Source organism: Anabrus simplex, chromosome 8 (assembly GCF_040414725.1).
Source record: "Anabrus simplex isolate iqAnaSimp1 chromosome 8, ASM4041472v1, whole genome shotgun sequence".
Lineage (NCBI taxonomy): Eukaryota > Metazoa > Arthropoda > Insecta > Orthoptera > Tettigoniidae > Anabrus > Anabrus simplex.
In genome coordinates, this window is record NC_090272.1 from 13246173 (window position 1) to 13262606 (window position 16434).

Here is a 16434-nt window from a genome sequence, read left to right on the forward strand (position 1 = left end):
CCTGTGGCACACGACAACACGTTCTACAATGACTGTCGGCTGAGAAATCACGGTACGAAGTGGGCCATTCGCCAACGCCGTGTCCCATTTATCGTTCGCTACGTGCGCAGCACAGCGGCGCATTTCACATCATGAGCATACCTCAGTGACATCAGTCTACCCTGCAATTGGCATAAAGTTCTGACCACTCCTTCTTGGTGTTGCATTTGCTCTGTCAGTCAGTGTATAATTATAACTAAAAAGTCCTATATTAGTGTATACTTCTCTGGACTACGGGAGAGATTTCTAGCAAACATGGCACACTTATAACTTACTTCCAGGAGACAAACTGCGAAGAGGTATGGTAACCCTGGCACCCCTAGGGGTGGGGGGGAGGGGCTGAGATGTAAAAATAATCGAAAATAATGTCGAATCCATAATTTTCGTGGTCGCTAAGAAGAATAGTGACACTCCGGACGTCGCTGAAGTCCATCTTCAGCCCCCATCGGCATGGAGATGAGAAGGGATGGAAAGGAAATTGCCCAAAACGCCCGAAATTACGGATGTATAAGTGTTTCTTCCAACATAGCCCTCATACAGAATTGGTTGAGATATTTCTTACTGTCTAAAAAATACTATTGTGTAAAACACCGCTAGCACTCCTAGCGGAGGTGGTGAAATATGAAAATAAACGAAAATGACTGATATTAATGTCGAATACCATCGTTTATGAGGTCACTGAGTTGAACTGTGATACTCTGGATGGTTAAGTCTTACATATGGGTGTATGTGGGTATGTTCCAGAATAGCTCTCAACGAATCTTGGTACACATATGCCTCACCATCTGGAAGAATAATACTATGGAGATAAAACATACCAACCCCAGCTGGGGGTGGGGAATGGGAGGAGATGGCATTTGAACATAATAGAAAATCACCGATATTAAAGTCTAATCCAATGTTTATGTGTCGCTGAGAATACCGTTTAAGTCCGCGTTCAGCCTCCATTGAGACGGGAGGAAGAATGGGGTTTGATAGTAAATAATCTAAAATGACCGAGATTAGTGTTGAATCCATTGCTTTTGGAGTCACAAGGCTGATTGGTGACAGTCTCAAAGAGAGTTGAAATCGTGTAGATCATATCTATAGCGCGACTAATGCATACATGTAGTTACCCCTTATTAATTTTTTTTTTTTTTTTTTTTTTTTTTTGAAAGGATCAAATACTTCCCAGTCAATTGGAGCTTCCACAAGGATAAAGTTTTACTTGATGATTAAATAATCGAAAACTTGAAATCAAACACATCTAAATAACTCTAAAGCTTCATAATAGATGTTAAAAATCAATATCCCAAAAAAGGAATTCTATAAAACTCCACTTCGCACATAACTAACTATTAATACTAATCTTAAAAGTAAACATTCAAAGACCAATCGGGCAAGGCCGGGTACTACAGCTAGTTAATATATATAGCCTACAACACATGTTTCATGACATAACCTCACAAATAATACGATCATCCGTGAATAATAATAATAATAATAATAATAATAATAATAATAATAATAATAATAATAATAATAATAATAATAATAATCATCATCATCATCATCATAATTATAATAATCATAATAAATGGATGTAAACACTTCATAGCCATACCTCACAAGTAATAATAATAATAATAATAATAATAATAATAATAATAATAATAATAATAATAATAATTTGAGCTCGATACTTGCATTTTTTTACCCATGGGTTAAAGAATATTGTTTTCAAGTTATGTTAGTGTATTACCCTTGCTTCAAAGTACATGACAAAGATATCCCGACGTAGAGTCATATTTAAACGTTAGATGCTCCGTCCTGACACATAATTTAGAATACAACAGTTTAAACTTCCAATAATTATGTTTGAAATGTTACAAAAGAGAAGGTTGGTATTTGCCATACTGTGGACGTCAAATCATTGTTGAAACTTTCGCACCTCCGTGTTACCTTCACGTTTAACTTCCCCATGGTCAGTTGGAAGATATTCTGCGAGTGTTACATATCTCCTACTTCCGTGAAGTAAAGCAGCGCGCTCGCCCACACACATGTACATCCTGATATTTAACGTGTCGATGTTATTATTATTATTATTATTATTATTATTATTATTAGTATTATTATTATTATTATTAGTATTAATTTTCATTTCTCCTTGTCCAGCTCCTGCCTCTCCTTCCACCATTCCTCTTCAGTAATTAAATTCCAGTCCAGTCTTCTTATACTGTTCTTGACAGAGTCCATCTTGCTCTGGGCCTTCTGTTTTGGCCTCCAACACTTCTTTTGGTATCCTTCCCTCCTCCATCCTCATAACATGTCCAAACCATCTCAATTTATTCTTCTCCATCCTATCACTCAGTTTTTCTATCCCTATCCCTTTTCTGACGTCAACATTTCTTACTCTGTCTCTCCTTGTCTTCCCTGCCATATTAGTCAGGTACTTCATCTCACCGGCCTGAATTTTACTCTCATCTCTTGCTGTCAAAGTCCAAGTCTCTGATCCATACGTTAATATAGGGGTATAGTACATATTGTACAGTATCTCTTTACATTTTATAGAAACTTCTCTGTTCCACACCAGGTTCCGTACATTCTGGTAGAACCTCTGAGTAGGAGCTAGGACTAGATGAGCAATAGTGAGCCTCGCTAATGGTGCTGTGTACGGTACCAATTACACATGACAGTCACAGGGTGAACTTCTGTATTCATCGTCAAGTTATTAGGGGATGTGTTTACTAATCATTACTTTGCTCTTGCTGATTACTGCTTACTCCTTGTTTGTCTTCTGAACGAAGCAGTCATTCACTTTCATTCCTCAGGACTAGCATGCAGTAGGCGTTTTAAAATTTACAGCTAACTTTCACCAACTTCAGTAAGTTATTACTTTTTTCAATCTGTCTTTTACCAATTAATACTTCAAGTGTGTTTAGAGTGAGTCCTGAAATGTAATTTCCATTGGCAGGAACTCCCTGAGCAGGAACTGTACCGGCCACCCCTCACCATACGTTGTGTTGACTGCCGCAGTTTCGGCCGGTACACGTTAGTGGGCACCCACACTATCAACTCGATCCACAAGTACATGTACGTGCCGCAGACGAAACGGGATCGGGAGGCTGAGGAAAGGAAGCGGTCCCTGCAGCAGTTACAAGGTCAGTAGATACATTTTTTTAAATAAGTCATAGCTAATTTTATACAACATAGTGAGGCCTCAGATGGTTACGATATTATGAATCGTACACAAATATGCCCATAAAATTACCAACGGAGATCCTAAACAAAGTAAATACTTTTGTTGATAGTAACTCAAGGAGTGCTTCAAGTCTTGGAAATAATTTACAGGAAATGAAATTACTTACCGCACTACAAATTTTATTTTGAATGAAGTGTATTCTGTTTTCCCTGGAATAATGAAGGTTCCCTACACGGAGAAAGCTTGTAAGTTAAATGAATGATATTTTAAAAACCCAAAATTTACAATTAAAAATGACAAGCTTAAAGGATCATTAATTAGTTTTAGATGACACTGAAATGATGTAAATGTCAAGATGAAAAGTCAGGATGTATGAACAAGAGGAAAAGTCCTGTCTGTTTTAACTACTGTGTTGATGTGGTGAGTCTACCTCGCAGAGATCACTGTAAGTACCTAGAAGTTAACAATATCATATTAAAGGGATTGTAAATAAAGATTACAGATTTCTTCACACAAGGTTATGAGGGTATTTATGGAGTAAGGATATAAAGGATAATGTGAATAAATCTCTGGTAACCCCAATTAGAATTTGGTTCCAGTGTATGGGACCCACATAAGAATTAATTGATATGGGAATTGGAAAATTCCAAAAGAAAGCAGCGTGATTTGTTCTGGATGATTTCCGAAAAAGGAGTAGTGTTACTTGAGAGTATGAGGATGAGCTACTCGTCTAAGTAGAATGTTCCAGACGATCAGTGAAGAGGTGTTTTGGATGACATTAGTAGACCATTAACCCTATGACACCGACCTCCTTTTCATCACACGTTGCCGACCTCCATGCGTGGCATAGACCCCTAGCTTGTTCTAGCTTGTAAAGTTGTTGAGATGGAAATGGTATATCTCTGCCTTTCTTGTTTGTATGAATCAGCCTACATCAGTAGTAATATAAGTGGATGGTTCTGCGGCAGCCTCCACCTCCGGCTCTAGGGAGAGGCCTCCACCTCCCGCGGGAAATTTGAATTTTGGCGGGAGATTTGACTTTTGGCGCGAGATTTGAATTTGTAAACAAAACCACGTGCTTTTTGACAGCTGTCATCAGCCATCCTTAAACAACAACGCATCGCTAACCTCAGTGCTGCCATCTTGATGGGCCTAAACCTCAGTGCTGCCATCTTTACGGCACTAAACCTCACTAGCGCGAGATTTGAATTTGTAAACAAAGCCACGTGCTTTTTTGACAGCTGTCATCCGCCATCTTGCATCGCTAACCTTAGTGCTGTCCTCTTTATGGTACTAAACCTTATCGTGGTGGTGGTGGGTAATTTAAAATCAACGTGCTTTTTTGACAGCTGTCATCCACAATCTTGCATCACAAACCTCAGTGCTGCTATCTTTAGCCACTACCTTTGAAATGTGGAGACGGCAATTTCCACGTGCTCTTGTTTGGAAACAAACCCACGTGCTTGTCTTCACCGTGTAGGTAATTCCCTTAGTATTGCTTTCTAGCATTTAGCTGGTGTAAGTTCCTGAGATAAAATTATTATGATTGTACGGAGAGGGTAAAACTCAGTGCCGGCACATAGCCTACTCCTATCGAATAGCACCAAGGGGCCTGCTCAAGACTTAAGTCCCCATCCGACAGACGAATCACCATCAACAGCATTACATTACCCAACTCTTTTGGAATTTAATGCAAGATTTTCGCACACCTTTAGTTATTCGAAATTGTATACTATCACCTCCCTGAGGATATAATATACGACGGTAGGGAGAGGGTAAAACCCGGTGCCGGCACATAGCCTACTCCTGTCGAAGGAGCCTGTTCAAGGCTTAACGTCCCCATCCGACAGATAAATCACCCATCAACATCTTGTACCCGCATTCATTCTCGCTACTTCTATCATGTCTGTTACTTCTAACTTAATATTGTAACGTATTGGTGGGGTAAATAAGTAAATAAATGAGTACAGAACCTCGTAACGTCCTATTTCTAAGATTTATTATATAAACACTACAATTACACATTTACACACACGCAGACGATAGCCGAGCTTACAGCTTACACACGTACACGGTTACACACTTTCACGGTTCGCGCTCTCTCACTTAGCTTCTCATATTCCATCTACAATGACACACAGAGAGTCATCGATTATTTACAGTACACTTTCTCAGCCACTCAGTCACACTCGTTAGCGCTGTCACGGTCCACAGCCTACACGTCAGTCTCGCAGGTCGGGATAGTATCCGCTGTTCACTCAATCCGTCGAACACCGTTCGCAGTCTACACACGTCGTCACCCAGTGTACCCTTCTTCACCGCTCCAGAACACCCAAGGTTCTTCTCTAACAGCCGGCCACAAGGGACGCACACACACACGACGACAGGGGAACAGGAACGAGTCCTCGGCTCCAACAGGCAGCACTTCCCCAGGCCATCACTGACTGCGCTCCAGCGAACTCAATCTCGCTCTCACTCACTCACTAACGCACTCTAACTGACTCTCACTGACTGTTACTCCAAGTTACTCCTCTCCTTATATACCCGCTCTGGGCCTTCCAGAAGAGTTCGGATGCTAGATGTATCCAGGAACCTCGCGAGACAGAAGACTCCAGATTAATAGTCGAGTAATTTCCGTCGTCCTCTGCTGTGGGACCGCGGACGGAGGAGAGAGGGCCGGTCTAGCACCAAGTGTTGCTCGTGATTGGCACGCTCGATCGTAAGGGGGTGGGGCCCAAACGATGACGCCCCCGGCGCGTAGCGAATTGGCGTGGCGGACGCTATAACCATTAAAATATAGAGATAGCAGGTTCGAACCCCTACTGTCGGCAGCCCTGAAGATAGCAAATGCTAGGGTGTTGCTGACCGCTCCTGGCCCTTTCCTGCGCGATCGTCAGTCTTCCTGACAACTTGTAATTACATAAAACATAAGGATCTGGCCGGATGCCCTTCCTGACGGCAAAAGGTAGTACGTTGCCAGGATTTGAATCGCGGTATCCATCATTTTATTTCTGTACGTGTCTGACTTGCGTGTATGCAGAAACAAGGTCATACGTACTTTTGCTGAGATAACATGCCACTTCCGTTCACGTTTAAGCAAGCTGTAGCAGAAACTCACAGTACTGCTTCCATTTGGTCTTACAACTTGGAGGAGAAAACATGCATACAAAAAATTTATGATTTATTATTTTTCATCCTCCTTTTTTTAACATGTAAGTATGTCAGGTGTAGTATTGTCCGTGTATTTCGGAAAAGAGTAACGTGTATGCGTATATCAATGTTCTAGTCGATAACGCGTGTTGCAATTACCAAGCGAGTGACCGAGCGAGTTGGCTACGCAGTGTGCTTTTTTTATTTTCGCATGACATATATCAGTGTTCTAGTCGATAACCCGTGTATTTGCAATCACTGAGCGTCTTAGCAGTGCGGTATGTGTAACGGAGCGAGTTAGCTAAGTAGTATAGCTTTTTTATTTTCGCACAAGACAAGGCAAATAATTTGAAGTTGTATGTCTGATATATCATTTACTGAGCGAGTTAACTACGCAGTATGGTTTTTAGTAGTTTTTGATTTTCGCACTAGGCAAATAATTGAAGTTGTACTTTTGCTCTGAACACATCAAACAATGTTCTAAGCACATGTTGAAGTTAACAACATCGTGTACAGTGTTCGATTTTAGTCTTGTTATGTTTCTTGTGTAATCCGCAAGTCTAAACATGCACAATAATATTATCGCTGCACACTCTTGACTTCGAATGCATGTTCGATAGAGCTATGCCTTGACAGAGGATGAGGAGGAGGTAGAGGAGGCTGAGGAGGTAGGGGAGGAGGAGGAGGAGGAGGTACAGGAGATAGCCATAACAGCCACCGCTATCTTGTGTAGTAGCCTCTAAGCGCTAATTAGCGTCGAAAAAGGCATCTTGTCGTAAACTAAGAATAGTCTCCTTCAAGATAGTAGATGAGAAGTTAGGTTCGCGTATGCACTAAAGTTTTACTGTTTAATGATGATAGTAAACGGAATTTTTCAAATTACCCGCCACCACATTTCAAAGCTTTGTAGCTAAAGATAGCAGCACGGTGTCCTGTTGATTAAAGATGGCAGCTTGTCAAAAAAGCACATTGCCCTCCACCACATGTTAAAGGTATGTAGCTAAAGATAGCAGCACGATCCTTTGTTGATTAAAGATGGTCGCAGCTGCACGTGGAATTGCCCACTACTGCGATAAAGATAGCAGCACGGTGCTTTGTTGATTAAAGATGGCAACTTGTCAAGGAAGCACATAGAATTTCGAATTGCTACCACCACATTTCAAAGGTATGTAGCTAAGGATAGCAGCTCTCTTGATTAAAGATGGCGGATGACAGCTGTCAAAAAGCACATGGAATTTAAATTACCCACCACCACATTTCAAAGGTATGTAGCTAAAGAGGGCAGCACGATGCTCTATTGATTAAAGATGGCTGCTGTCAGCTGTCGAAAAAGCACGTGGGTTAGTTTCCAAACAAGAGCACGTGGAAATTGCCGCCACCACATTTCAAAGGTAGTAGCTAAAGGTAGCAGCACTGAGTTTTGTGATGCAAGATAGTGGATGACAGCTGTCAAAAAAGCACGTTGATTTTAAATTACCCACCACCACCACCACCACCACCACCACCACCACCACCACCACCACGATAAGGTTTAGTATCATAAAGAGGGCAGCACTAAGGTTAGCGATGCATGATGGCGGATGACAGCTGTCAAAAAAGCACGTGGCTTTGTTTACAAATTCAAATCTCGCGCTAGTAAGGTTTAGTGCCGTAAAGATGACAGCACTGAGGCTAGCGATGCGTTGTTGTTTAAAGATAGCCGCTTAACAGCTGTCAAAAAGCACCTGGCTGTCAAGAAAGCACGTGGTTTTGTTTACAAATTCAATTCTCGCGTTAGTGAGGTTTAGTGCAGTAAAGATGGCAACACTGAGGTTTAGGCCCGTCAAGATGACAGCACTGAGGTTAGCGATGCGTTATTGTCGTATGACAGCTGTCAGAAAAGCACGTGGCTTTGTCTACAAATTCAAATCTCGCGCCAAAATTCAAATCTCCCGCCAAATTTCAAATTACCCGTGGGAGGAGGAGGCCTCTTCCGAGAGCCGGAGGCGGCCGCAGAACCATCCACTTATACTACTATCAGTGTTTCTTCTTTCTTTCTAAAGAGTTTGATACGTATTTCCACTTGAGAGTAAATAGATTTAAATTTCTGCTACATTCTAGCAGATATATGTAACACTATACGATGTTTGCTTATGAAGATTGATAGTATAAATCACCACATTTTTGGTGATATGCATGTTGACATCATCTGGTGAGGATTCCTATAACTCTTTTAATGTCTTGAAGGCTCATATGACTTGTAATTATTCTGTCTTATTCTGGTCATCTTCAGTCTTCTTCTGGCCGTCTTTCTTCTTCTTCTTGGCATCTTCCATCTTCTTCTGGCCATCCTTTGTCCTCTCCTTGTCATCTTCTTCCGTCTTCTTCTGGCCGTTTTCCATATTCTTCTGGCCATCTTCTCTCTTCTCCTGGTGGCCTTCCAATTTCTTCTGTCCATTGTCCTTATTGTGGACGTCTTCAGTCTTCTTTCAGCCGTCTCCTATCTTCTTTATCACCCTCTCTTGGCTTTCTACTATCCTTTCTTGCCTTCTTTAATTTTCTTATAGCCATCTTCCAACTTATTCTTCATTCCCTGCTGGCACTTTTTCACCTCCTTCTGGTTTCCTTCATTCTCTTTTATCATCTCAAAGAGCGCACTAAACCGAGCCTCCATTATCAGCAGTCTAGTCTCAACTGGCAAGCGGACTTACTATACACTGATGTTCTGGAGTGCTCCCAATGGCAGTCGAAACCTGCAGTATCTGGTGTATCACACATGGGGTCTGACACCACTTTGTTACAAATAAAGCTCCGTCTCTTTTATCACTCTAATTTATTTTAGGGTGACCCAATAAATACACACATACAAACAATTGTAATCAACCATGAATGACCACAATCACTAGTTGCTGTCTATTTACAAGTCTCTCTTCTTTTGGCCCAGCTCATTGCTGTTATGTGGGGACAGCTATAATCCTTACTTTCACTTCCCTCATACAGCAGCTGTGTGTAGACCGCACTACTGGCTACACAACACGTGATGACTATTCCTTGCTTCGACTCCAGAGATCACACAGTCGCAATAACTAAACAGCCACAGCTCAACTATCAAATAGCAGGATGATACAACAGCGAATAGCAACACAGGTGCAATTACCCCTCACACTCACGATAGTGGCTTCCCTCGCTGACTCACGGCGATCTTCAGTCCACAGAAACACACACTACTCTCAGGTCTTCCATTCAGTACACAGTCTTGAATGCAGCTACTCTCTGGAAGTTCCAATACTAATAACTACAGATTCCTGTTCAGACACTTGTGACTGTCAACACCTCTGTCGTCCTCAGCCCAGCCAACAAACCCCAACACACTGAGTCCACCACGGAATCCAACACTGACTCCGAGTCCAGCGCCAACTCTCACTGTATGTCCGTGGCTAGCTTCCCTTCTTATATTTCAGGTGATATGCACTAGAATATTCACAGTGTGGCTGGGAAATTTGCAAGAAACTCACAGGTAACCCAGCCGAGGAGAACAATACACGGAAATGCCAGTCATGCCCTCCAGGCAGTCAGTGAGCTCCAAGAAACCCACAAGTAGGCCAGCCAAGGAGAACAATACACGGAAATGCCAGCCATGCCCTCCAGGCTGGCTGGGAGCCCCAAGAAACTCACAGGTTGGCCGGTCGAGAAGAACAATATACAGAAATGCCAGCCATGCCCCCCAGGCTGGCTGGGAGCTCAAAGAAACTCACAGGTAGGCCAGCCGAGGAGAAGAATACACAAAAATGTCAACCATGCCCTCCAAGCCAGCCGGGAGCTCCAAGAAACTCACAGGTAGGCCAGCCGAGGAGAAGAATATACGGAAATGCCAGCCATGCCCTCCAGGCTGGCTGTGAGCTCCAAGAAACTCACAGGTAGGCCAGCCGAAAAGAAGAGTACACAGAAATGCCAGCCATGCCCTCCAGGCCAGCTGGGAGCTCCAAGAAACTCACAGGTAGGCCAGCCGAGGAGACGAATACACAGAAATGCCAGCCATGCCCTCCAGGCCGGCTGGGAGCTTCAAGAAACTCACAGGTAGGCCAGCCGAGGTGAACAATACATGGAAATGCCAGCCATGCACTCAAGGCTGGCTGGGAGCTCCAAGAAACTCACGGGTAGGCCAGCCGAGGTGAACAATGCATGGAAATGCCATCCATGTTCTCCAGGCCAGCCGGGAGCTCCAAGAAACTCACAGGTAGGCCAACTGAGGAGAGGAATACACAGAAATGCCAGCCATGCCCTCCAGGCCAGCCAGGAGCTCCAGGAAACTCACAGGTAGGCCAGGTGATGAGAATAATACACGGAAATGCCAGCCATGCCCTCTAAGCCGGCTAGTAGTTACAAGAAACACGCAGGTAGGCCAGCCGAGGAGAAGAGGGTACATGGAAATGCCAGTCATGTCCTCCAGGCCAGCCAGGAGCTCCAGGAAACTCACAAGTAGGCCAGCTGATGAGAAGAATACACAGAAATGCCAGCCATGCCCTCCAGGCCAGCTGGGAACTCCCCGGTCACCTTCGAAGAAGTACCGAAATGTGTTGTACTTGGTGTTATAATGTTATTTTTGATCTGGTGATTCCTCGTGGTATCAAAGGTTCAGTTTTGGTACATGTAATGCCATTTTTCTTCTCTAAAATTTGACAGACCTATTCATTCCTTCCTTCCATTTCAAGAACTCTCTTGAAAGGTTTGTGATATCAGATTGTATTTTGTTATGAATTTCACTAAATGTTTGTTCTAAAGCAGTTCCCTCTACTTTTAGCAATGGAAGCAAATGGCGGACCACAACAAAGTTACGTGGTGCTGGACAGTGACAATCGTGAAAGCTACTCCGTGCTCTCCAAAGACATGCCTATCATGTTGGAATATGTAAGTGTGATCAGATTCCCACTGAGCCCTCAGCATGCCTCTCACAACTATTAACTAACGTCTGGCTTTTGTTGCGGGGAGTGTCCGAGTGTCAGCTTGCATATTTGATGCCAATGGGGGTCGTGTATGTTGGCACGAAGCCTACTCCTGTCGTACTCCACGTGAACACTCTGGAGAGCTTTGGAATTGAATCCAGGGTTTTATCATGCCGTCTCTCCCAGTCAGTATTCTGGTGGTGAACAAGACTCGAACTGGCCAACCATGTCCCATATTACAAAAGAGCTGTACTGTTCAGAGAAATGACGTTTCAACTGCAGTTATGGCAGCAGCTATCTCTTTCCTCGATTTTTCTGCATATATTCCAAAAGTACGTTTTACTTCAAGCTAACATCATCATCATTTTCTAACTCCAGTTTCCCAGGTGTTGTGTACAACAGTAAGGTGTTCTGATTGGTCTTTCCCTGTTTATTCTCATGCTATGCCCACACCACAGAACTGTACACTTCTTCATCACACTCGTAATGGGGACCTCATTCCTGACTTTGTTCTTTCAAGTAGTTTAGTTCTAAGGAATCTCATTTCTGTTGCCCCGTAAAGTTCATGCCTCTAAACCATATGTGAGAAGTGGTATGAAGTAGGCACTGTACATGCATTCGACTGATTTTTTGTGGCAATTTCGAGTTAAAGAATTTAAATATCTCGGAAACAAAATTGCCAAACAAGGAAGAAGCAAGAAGGAAATCAAAAGTAAAATTTTACAAGCCAAATTAGCATTTCACAAAAAGAAACGTTTATTCACTACAAATTCCATTAATCTTATAACAAGGAAGAGCGTATGTTTGGAGAATTGCCCTCTAGGGTTGCAAACGTGGACAATTAGAAAAGAAGAAAAATGAGGTTAAATTCTTTTGACCAATGGTGTTATAGAATAATGCTAAAGATTAGCTGGACAGAAAAATTAACGAATGCTGAAGTGTGAAGGTGGAGGAAAATTATACCTTATGGAAAAGTATGAAGAGGAGGAGGACTAGATGAGACACGAAAACAGTATTGGAGGGAATGGTTACCACGCCTACAATATGTACGTCTGATGTAGGCATCAAGAGGAAAGCTACGAATAGTGCCAACTGGAGAACTGCCGCAGACCAATCCATGAATTGAATACGGTACTTAAGTAGATTTTTGGCTTGATCGTGATGCTTTCTGTGTCCTGCGGAGTATTTACTGCTTTATAGTGTTGTGCTTCTGAAGTACTTTCTAAACGAGGGCTGAGGTTCTTGCTTCCCTGTTGATGGTCTTTCTTTTACTCAAAGGTGTTTCACACCTTCAGTTTCTTCCCACAACAGCAAATACCATGGCATTTGGTTGAAATCAATCACAAGTATGAACTTGGATTTACCACCTCATCAATACTTGATTTATTTCTGATGTATTTACATTACAAATACAGTTCCGGTTTCGGTCTCCATTAGAGAGTTGCTGAACATATACAGTTATAAAGTTCATTTGCACTGTTCATCGATTGATCCTGATGCCCTGTTTACAAACACTTGATGAATTACACATTTCTGTATTACAATAAGTACTATTTTTTGCACGTTTTGAAGGATGCAAACTGTGGCAAAATTAGTAAAATGTGTTAAAATCTTCTTATTACAGTAAACGAGTGCTTATCGACATCAGATTTACCTTCTGGGTTTAATTGTTCAATGTTTTGAAGTAAAATGGTGAGAACATTCCTTTGAATTTGTTTACGTAAGTTATGGTCTCGTGGAAGCTGGCAATGAGTTGTGTTGGAATGTCTAAAATAAAAGAAAGAGAAAAGGGTTTTTTGCTAGAGAATGTCTATATAATGTGTGTTGTAAGCGAGAGTATGTTTTGACTTACTCTCCTGCGTGCTTGTTGGGAGCGTGTCCTTGTGTGGCGAGGGCTGGTGTTTGTGACAGTGGAGGGGAAAGGGCGCAGAGCAGAGGGGAGGGTTTGAGTAAGGGGTGTGTCCCGTGAAGTCTTATTTGCATGATTTTGTTTCTGCTTGTTAATGTTCTTTAAATAAATATTATTTAATGAAGGAATGGTGGCATCAAAAAGAATGTTGGTTTTGTCCATTATCTTGTTGAAGTTCATATTGGCAAACTGGTCCATGTTGATATTGAGCAAAGGGCCCTTGGAAATTGTTTTCAGAATTTCCATATTGCCTTCAATATGGGAGCATTTGTGTCTGGATTCTGCTATGGAAAATTGGTTGTATTTAACAGCATTTACATGTTCATTGTAGCAGATAAAGAGACTCCTGCCAGGAGACCGAAACCAGTGCTGCTAAATGTATTTGTAATGTAAATACATCAGAAATAAATCAAGTATTGATGACGTGGTTAATCCTAGTTCATAACTATGATTGTTGGAACTATCAATATGAGCTAATGAAGGTAATAAACTGTTATATTTTCTTTATAGACTTTATGAACATGTCAAATACTATTATAAACAGGAGTGATAAGGTACTTGCAAGGGACTCTGCCGCAGGCCTTTTCGAAGTAAAAAATGTTACCACAAGGTTCTTTCGATATTGCTAGTACTTTTCTGTAAGCATTCTTAGAGCAAATAGGAGATCCATAGTACTTCAATCCATTATGTTCTTCCTAAGTCTCATCATAATGATTTTTACCGAAAAGCTATCAACAGTTCTCTAAAACTGGAAGATCACACCTGCATAGTAGACAAAAAAATTATGTACCTAATGAGGTGTTTCATATGCCTTATAATCATGATTACTCACATGTTTTAATGTGTGTCTACATCCCATCACCACCAGATTCAGTTCAGTGTAACTCACTGATCTAGTGGAATACATAATGAGATTCTTCTGCAAGAGTAAAATAAGACTGGGGTTGGACTAACAGCACAGTGCCACATTTTAACCTTCAAATATCATCGTGACTCATTTACAATTTGTCCGTCTCCATGGCTAAGTGGTTAGCATGCTAGCCTTTGATCACAGGGGTCCTGAGTTCAATTCCTGGCAGGGTTAGGAATTTTAAAAATAATCGGTTAATTTCCCTAGCACGGAGACTGGGTGTATCATCCTCATCACCGACTCTCGGGTCGCCTGCACCAGGCCTCTCCGAAGGCCACACAGCATTTCATTTCATCTACAATTCAATGTCTTTCTTATCACAGCATTGTTAACAGACTGAGTTGTAGTCGACAGGTATTACTCATTCCTGAGTTAGTAACTACAGTAACAATCCTCTAGTGACTGAATTACTCAGTCCTTGTGTGTCCAGTGTCCACCATGCAAAGTGTATTGGACAGGTGAGTTGTCATGACACAGTAAATTACGGTATGTAACTGATCAAGGAGAGTGAGAATAGGAATAGGAGGAGATCAGACTAGAGAGAGGACTTAGACAGTGCTGTTCTTACTTGGAAGTAAGCATTTGCAAAAGTTTGGATGGAACAAAATCGGAGGCAAGAGGCTGTTCACTGAAGATGTGTCAGTAATAGTTGAGAACACTGAGGCCATTCACAAAATGCTTCGAGAACTAAATAAGTGCAAAGAGTTTGGAATGAGCATAAACAAAAGAAAACAAAATGCATGATACTTGGAGACGGTTATGAATTTCATGTTTTTGGTCCGTATTGAACTGAGAATAATATATAAGTAATAATAATAATAACTAGTACCGTGTAATTTATAATTTTGTGAATATATTTTAGTATTGAAAAGGTGGAAACATTTACGTTGTTATTATTATTACTTGTATATTATGATACTTGGAGGTAAAGGAAAAATAAACTATTGAGCAGGTGAATAAGTTTAAATACATTGCAAGAATTATAAACAATGACCTCCAGTCTATAAAAGATATCATCATCATCGGTTTGCTCTTCCAACGAGTCGGGTAGGGTGTTTGAAAACAAGCGTGTTCCAAAGATACCTATTTAAAAAGATTTTGTTGTCCATGACAGATTCCCAATTCCATCCTCTTCTCTCCATGTCTTCCCTCAGTTGGTCCATCCATTTTCTTGGTCTTCCAGCTGGTCTTCTACCTGTTATTCTCTTTTCCAAATAAGCACATGGTAACCTTGTGCTATTCATTCGTCTAACATGCGCACACCATTTAAGTCTAGACACCCTAAGTCTTTCCTCCATCGATTCATTTAGACCTAGGTTAGATCGGATCTCATCATTTTTCACGTGATCAAGTCATGTCTTTTGGAGGGCAGTTCTAAGAAATTTAATTTCACAGGCTTGAATCCTATTACAATCCTTTCATGTTAGTGTGCAGGTTTCCAGAGAATATATAAAGACGGGAATGAAATATGACTTGTATAGAGTCATTTTTGTTCTTGTGGGACCTTCTCATCCCATAGTAGGTGTCTAACAATACTGTAAAAGTTAGAGCCTTTGGTTACTCTGTTTGTTATTTCTATCTCAGCTCTATTATTACTAGCCATTATGCTTCCTAAATGTCTGAATTGTCTGTATTTTTATGTTGCATTCTGTATTATGTCTGCTGATTTTCAATGCAATTTTTTTATTGGTTCAGTTTCATTCCGTTATCATCAAACTTCTTACACCATGCATTCAGATTATTTTGTACTCCCTCCTCTGTTTCATCCCATATTGCCACATCATCTGAAAACATTAGAGCCTGAAGATCTTTCTTTTCTTTTCCTTTTAGCTCCTTTAAAATGGTATCCATAACTGCTATGAATACAAGAGGTGATAAGGCACTTCCCTGTTGTACTCCTTTGGTTGTATTGAACCATTCAGAGTGACCATCTCCAATACAGACACAGTTTTTGCAATTAGTATATAGCATTTGGATCTTCCTAATAAGGTACTCCAGTACACCAAGCTTTCTAAGACTTTTCCAAATAGTTGATCTAGGAACATTATCATATGCCTTTTTAGGGACCATAAACACAATAATTAGGTCTTTTCCTCTTTCCCAGTGTTTCTCTGCTAACATCCTCAAAGCAAATATCAGATCTGTTGTGCATCTTCCAGTCCTAAAGCCATGTTGTTCCTCTTCTAAGATAGGCTCTAGTATATCCCTTACTCTGGCTTCAATGATCTTCTCCATAGTTTTAAGGCCATGTTATAGGAGGGTAATGCCTCTGTAATTTTCACTTTTCCTTCTACTCCCTTTCTTAAAGATAGGAACTATCACC

The 16434-nt window shown here is 41.3% G+C and overlaps 1 protein-coding gene across 1 annotated transcript in view; it reads left to right on the forward strand.

Annotated features, from left to right (window-relative positions):
* Positions 1 to 16434, forward strand: part of mfr (misfire) — a 426204-nt gene that overhangs the window by 213473 nt on the left and 196297 nt on the right. The window contains exons 16-17 of the mRNA XM_067152717.2: positions 2993 to 3179; positions 11151 to 11257. Coding sequence (XP_067008818.2) covers positions 2993 to 3179; positions 11151 to 11257 — 294 coding nt within the window. The remainder of the gene's footprint in view (positions 1 to 2992; positions 3180 to 11150; positions 11258 to 16434) is intronic.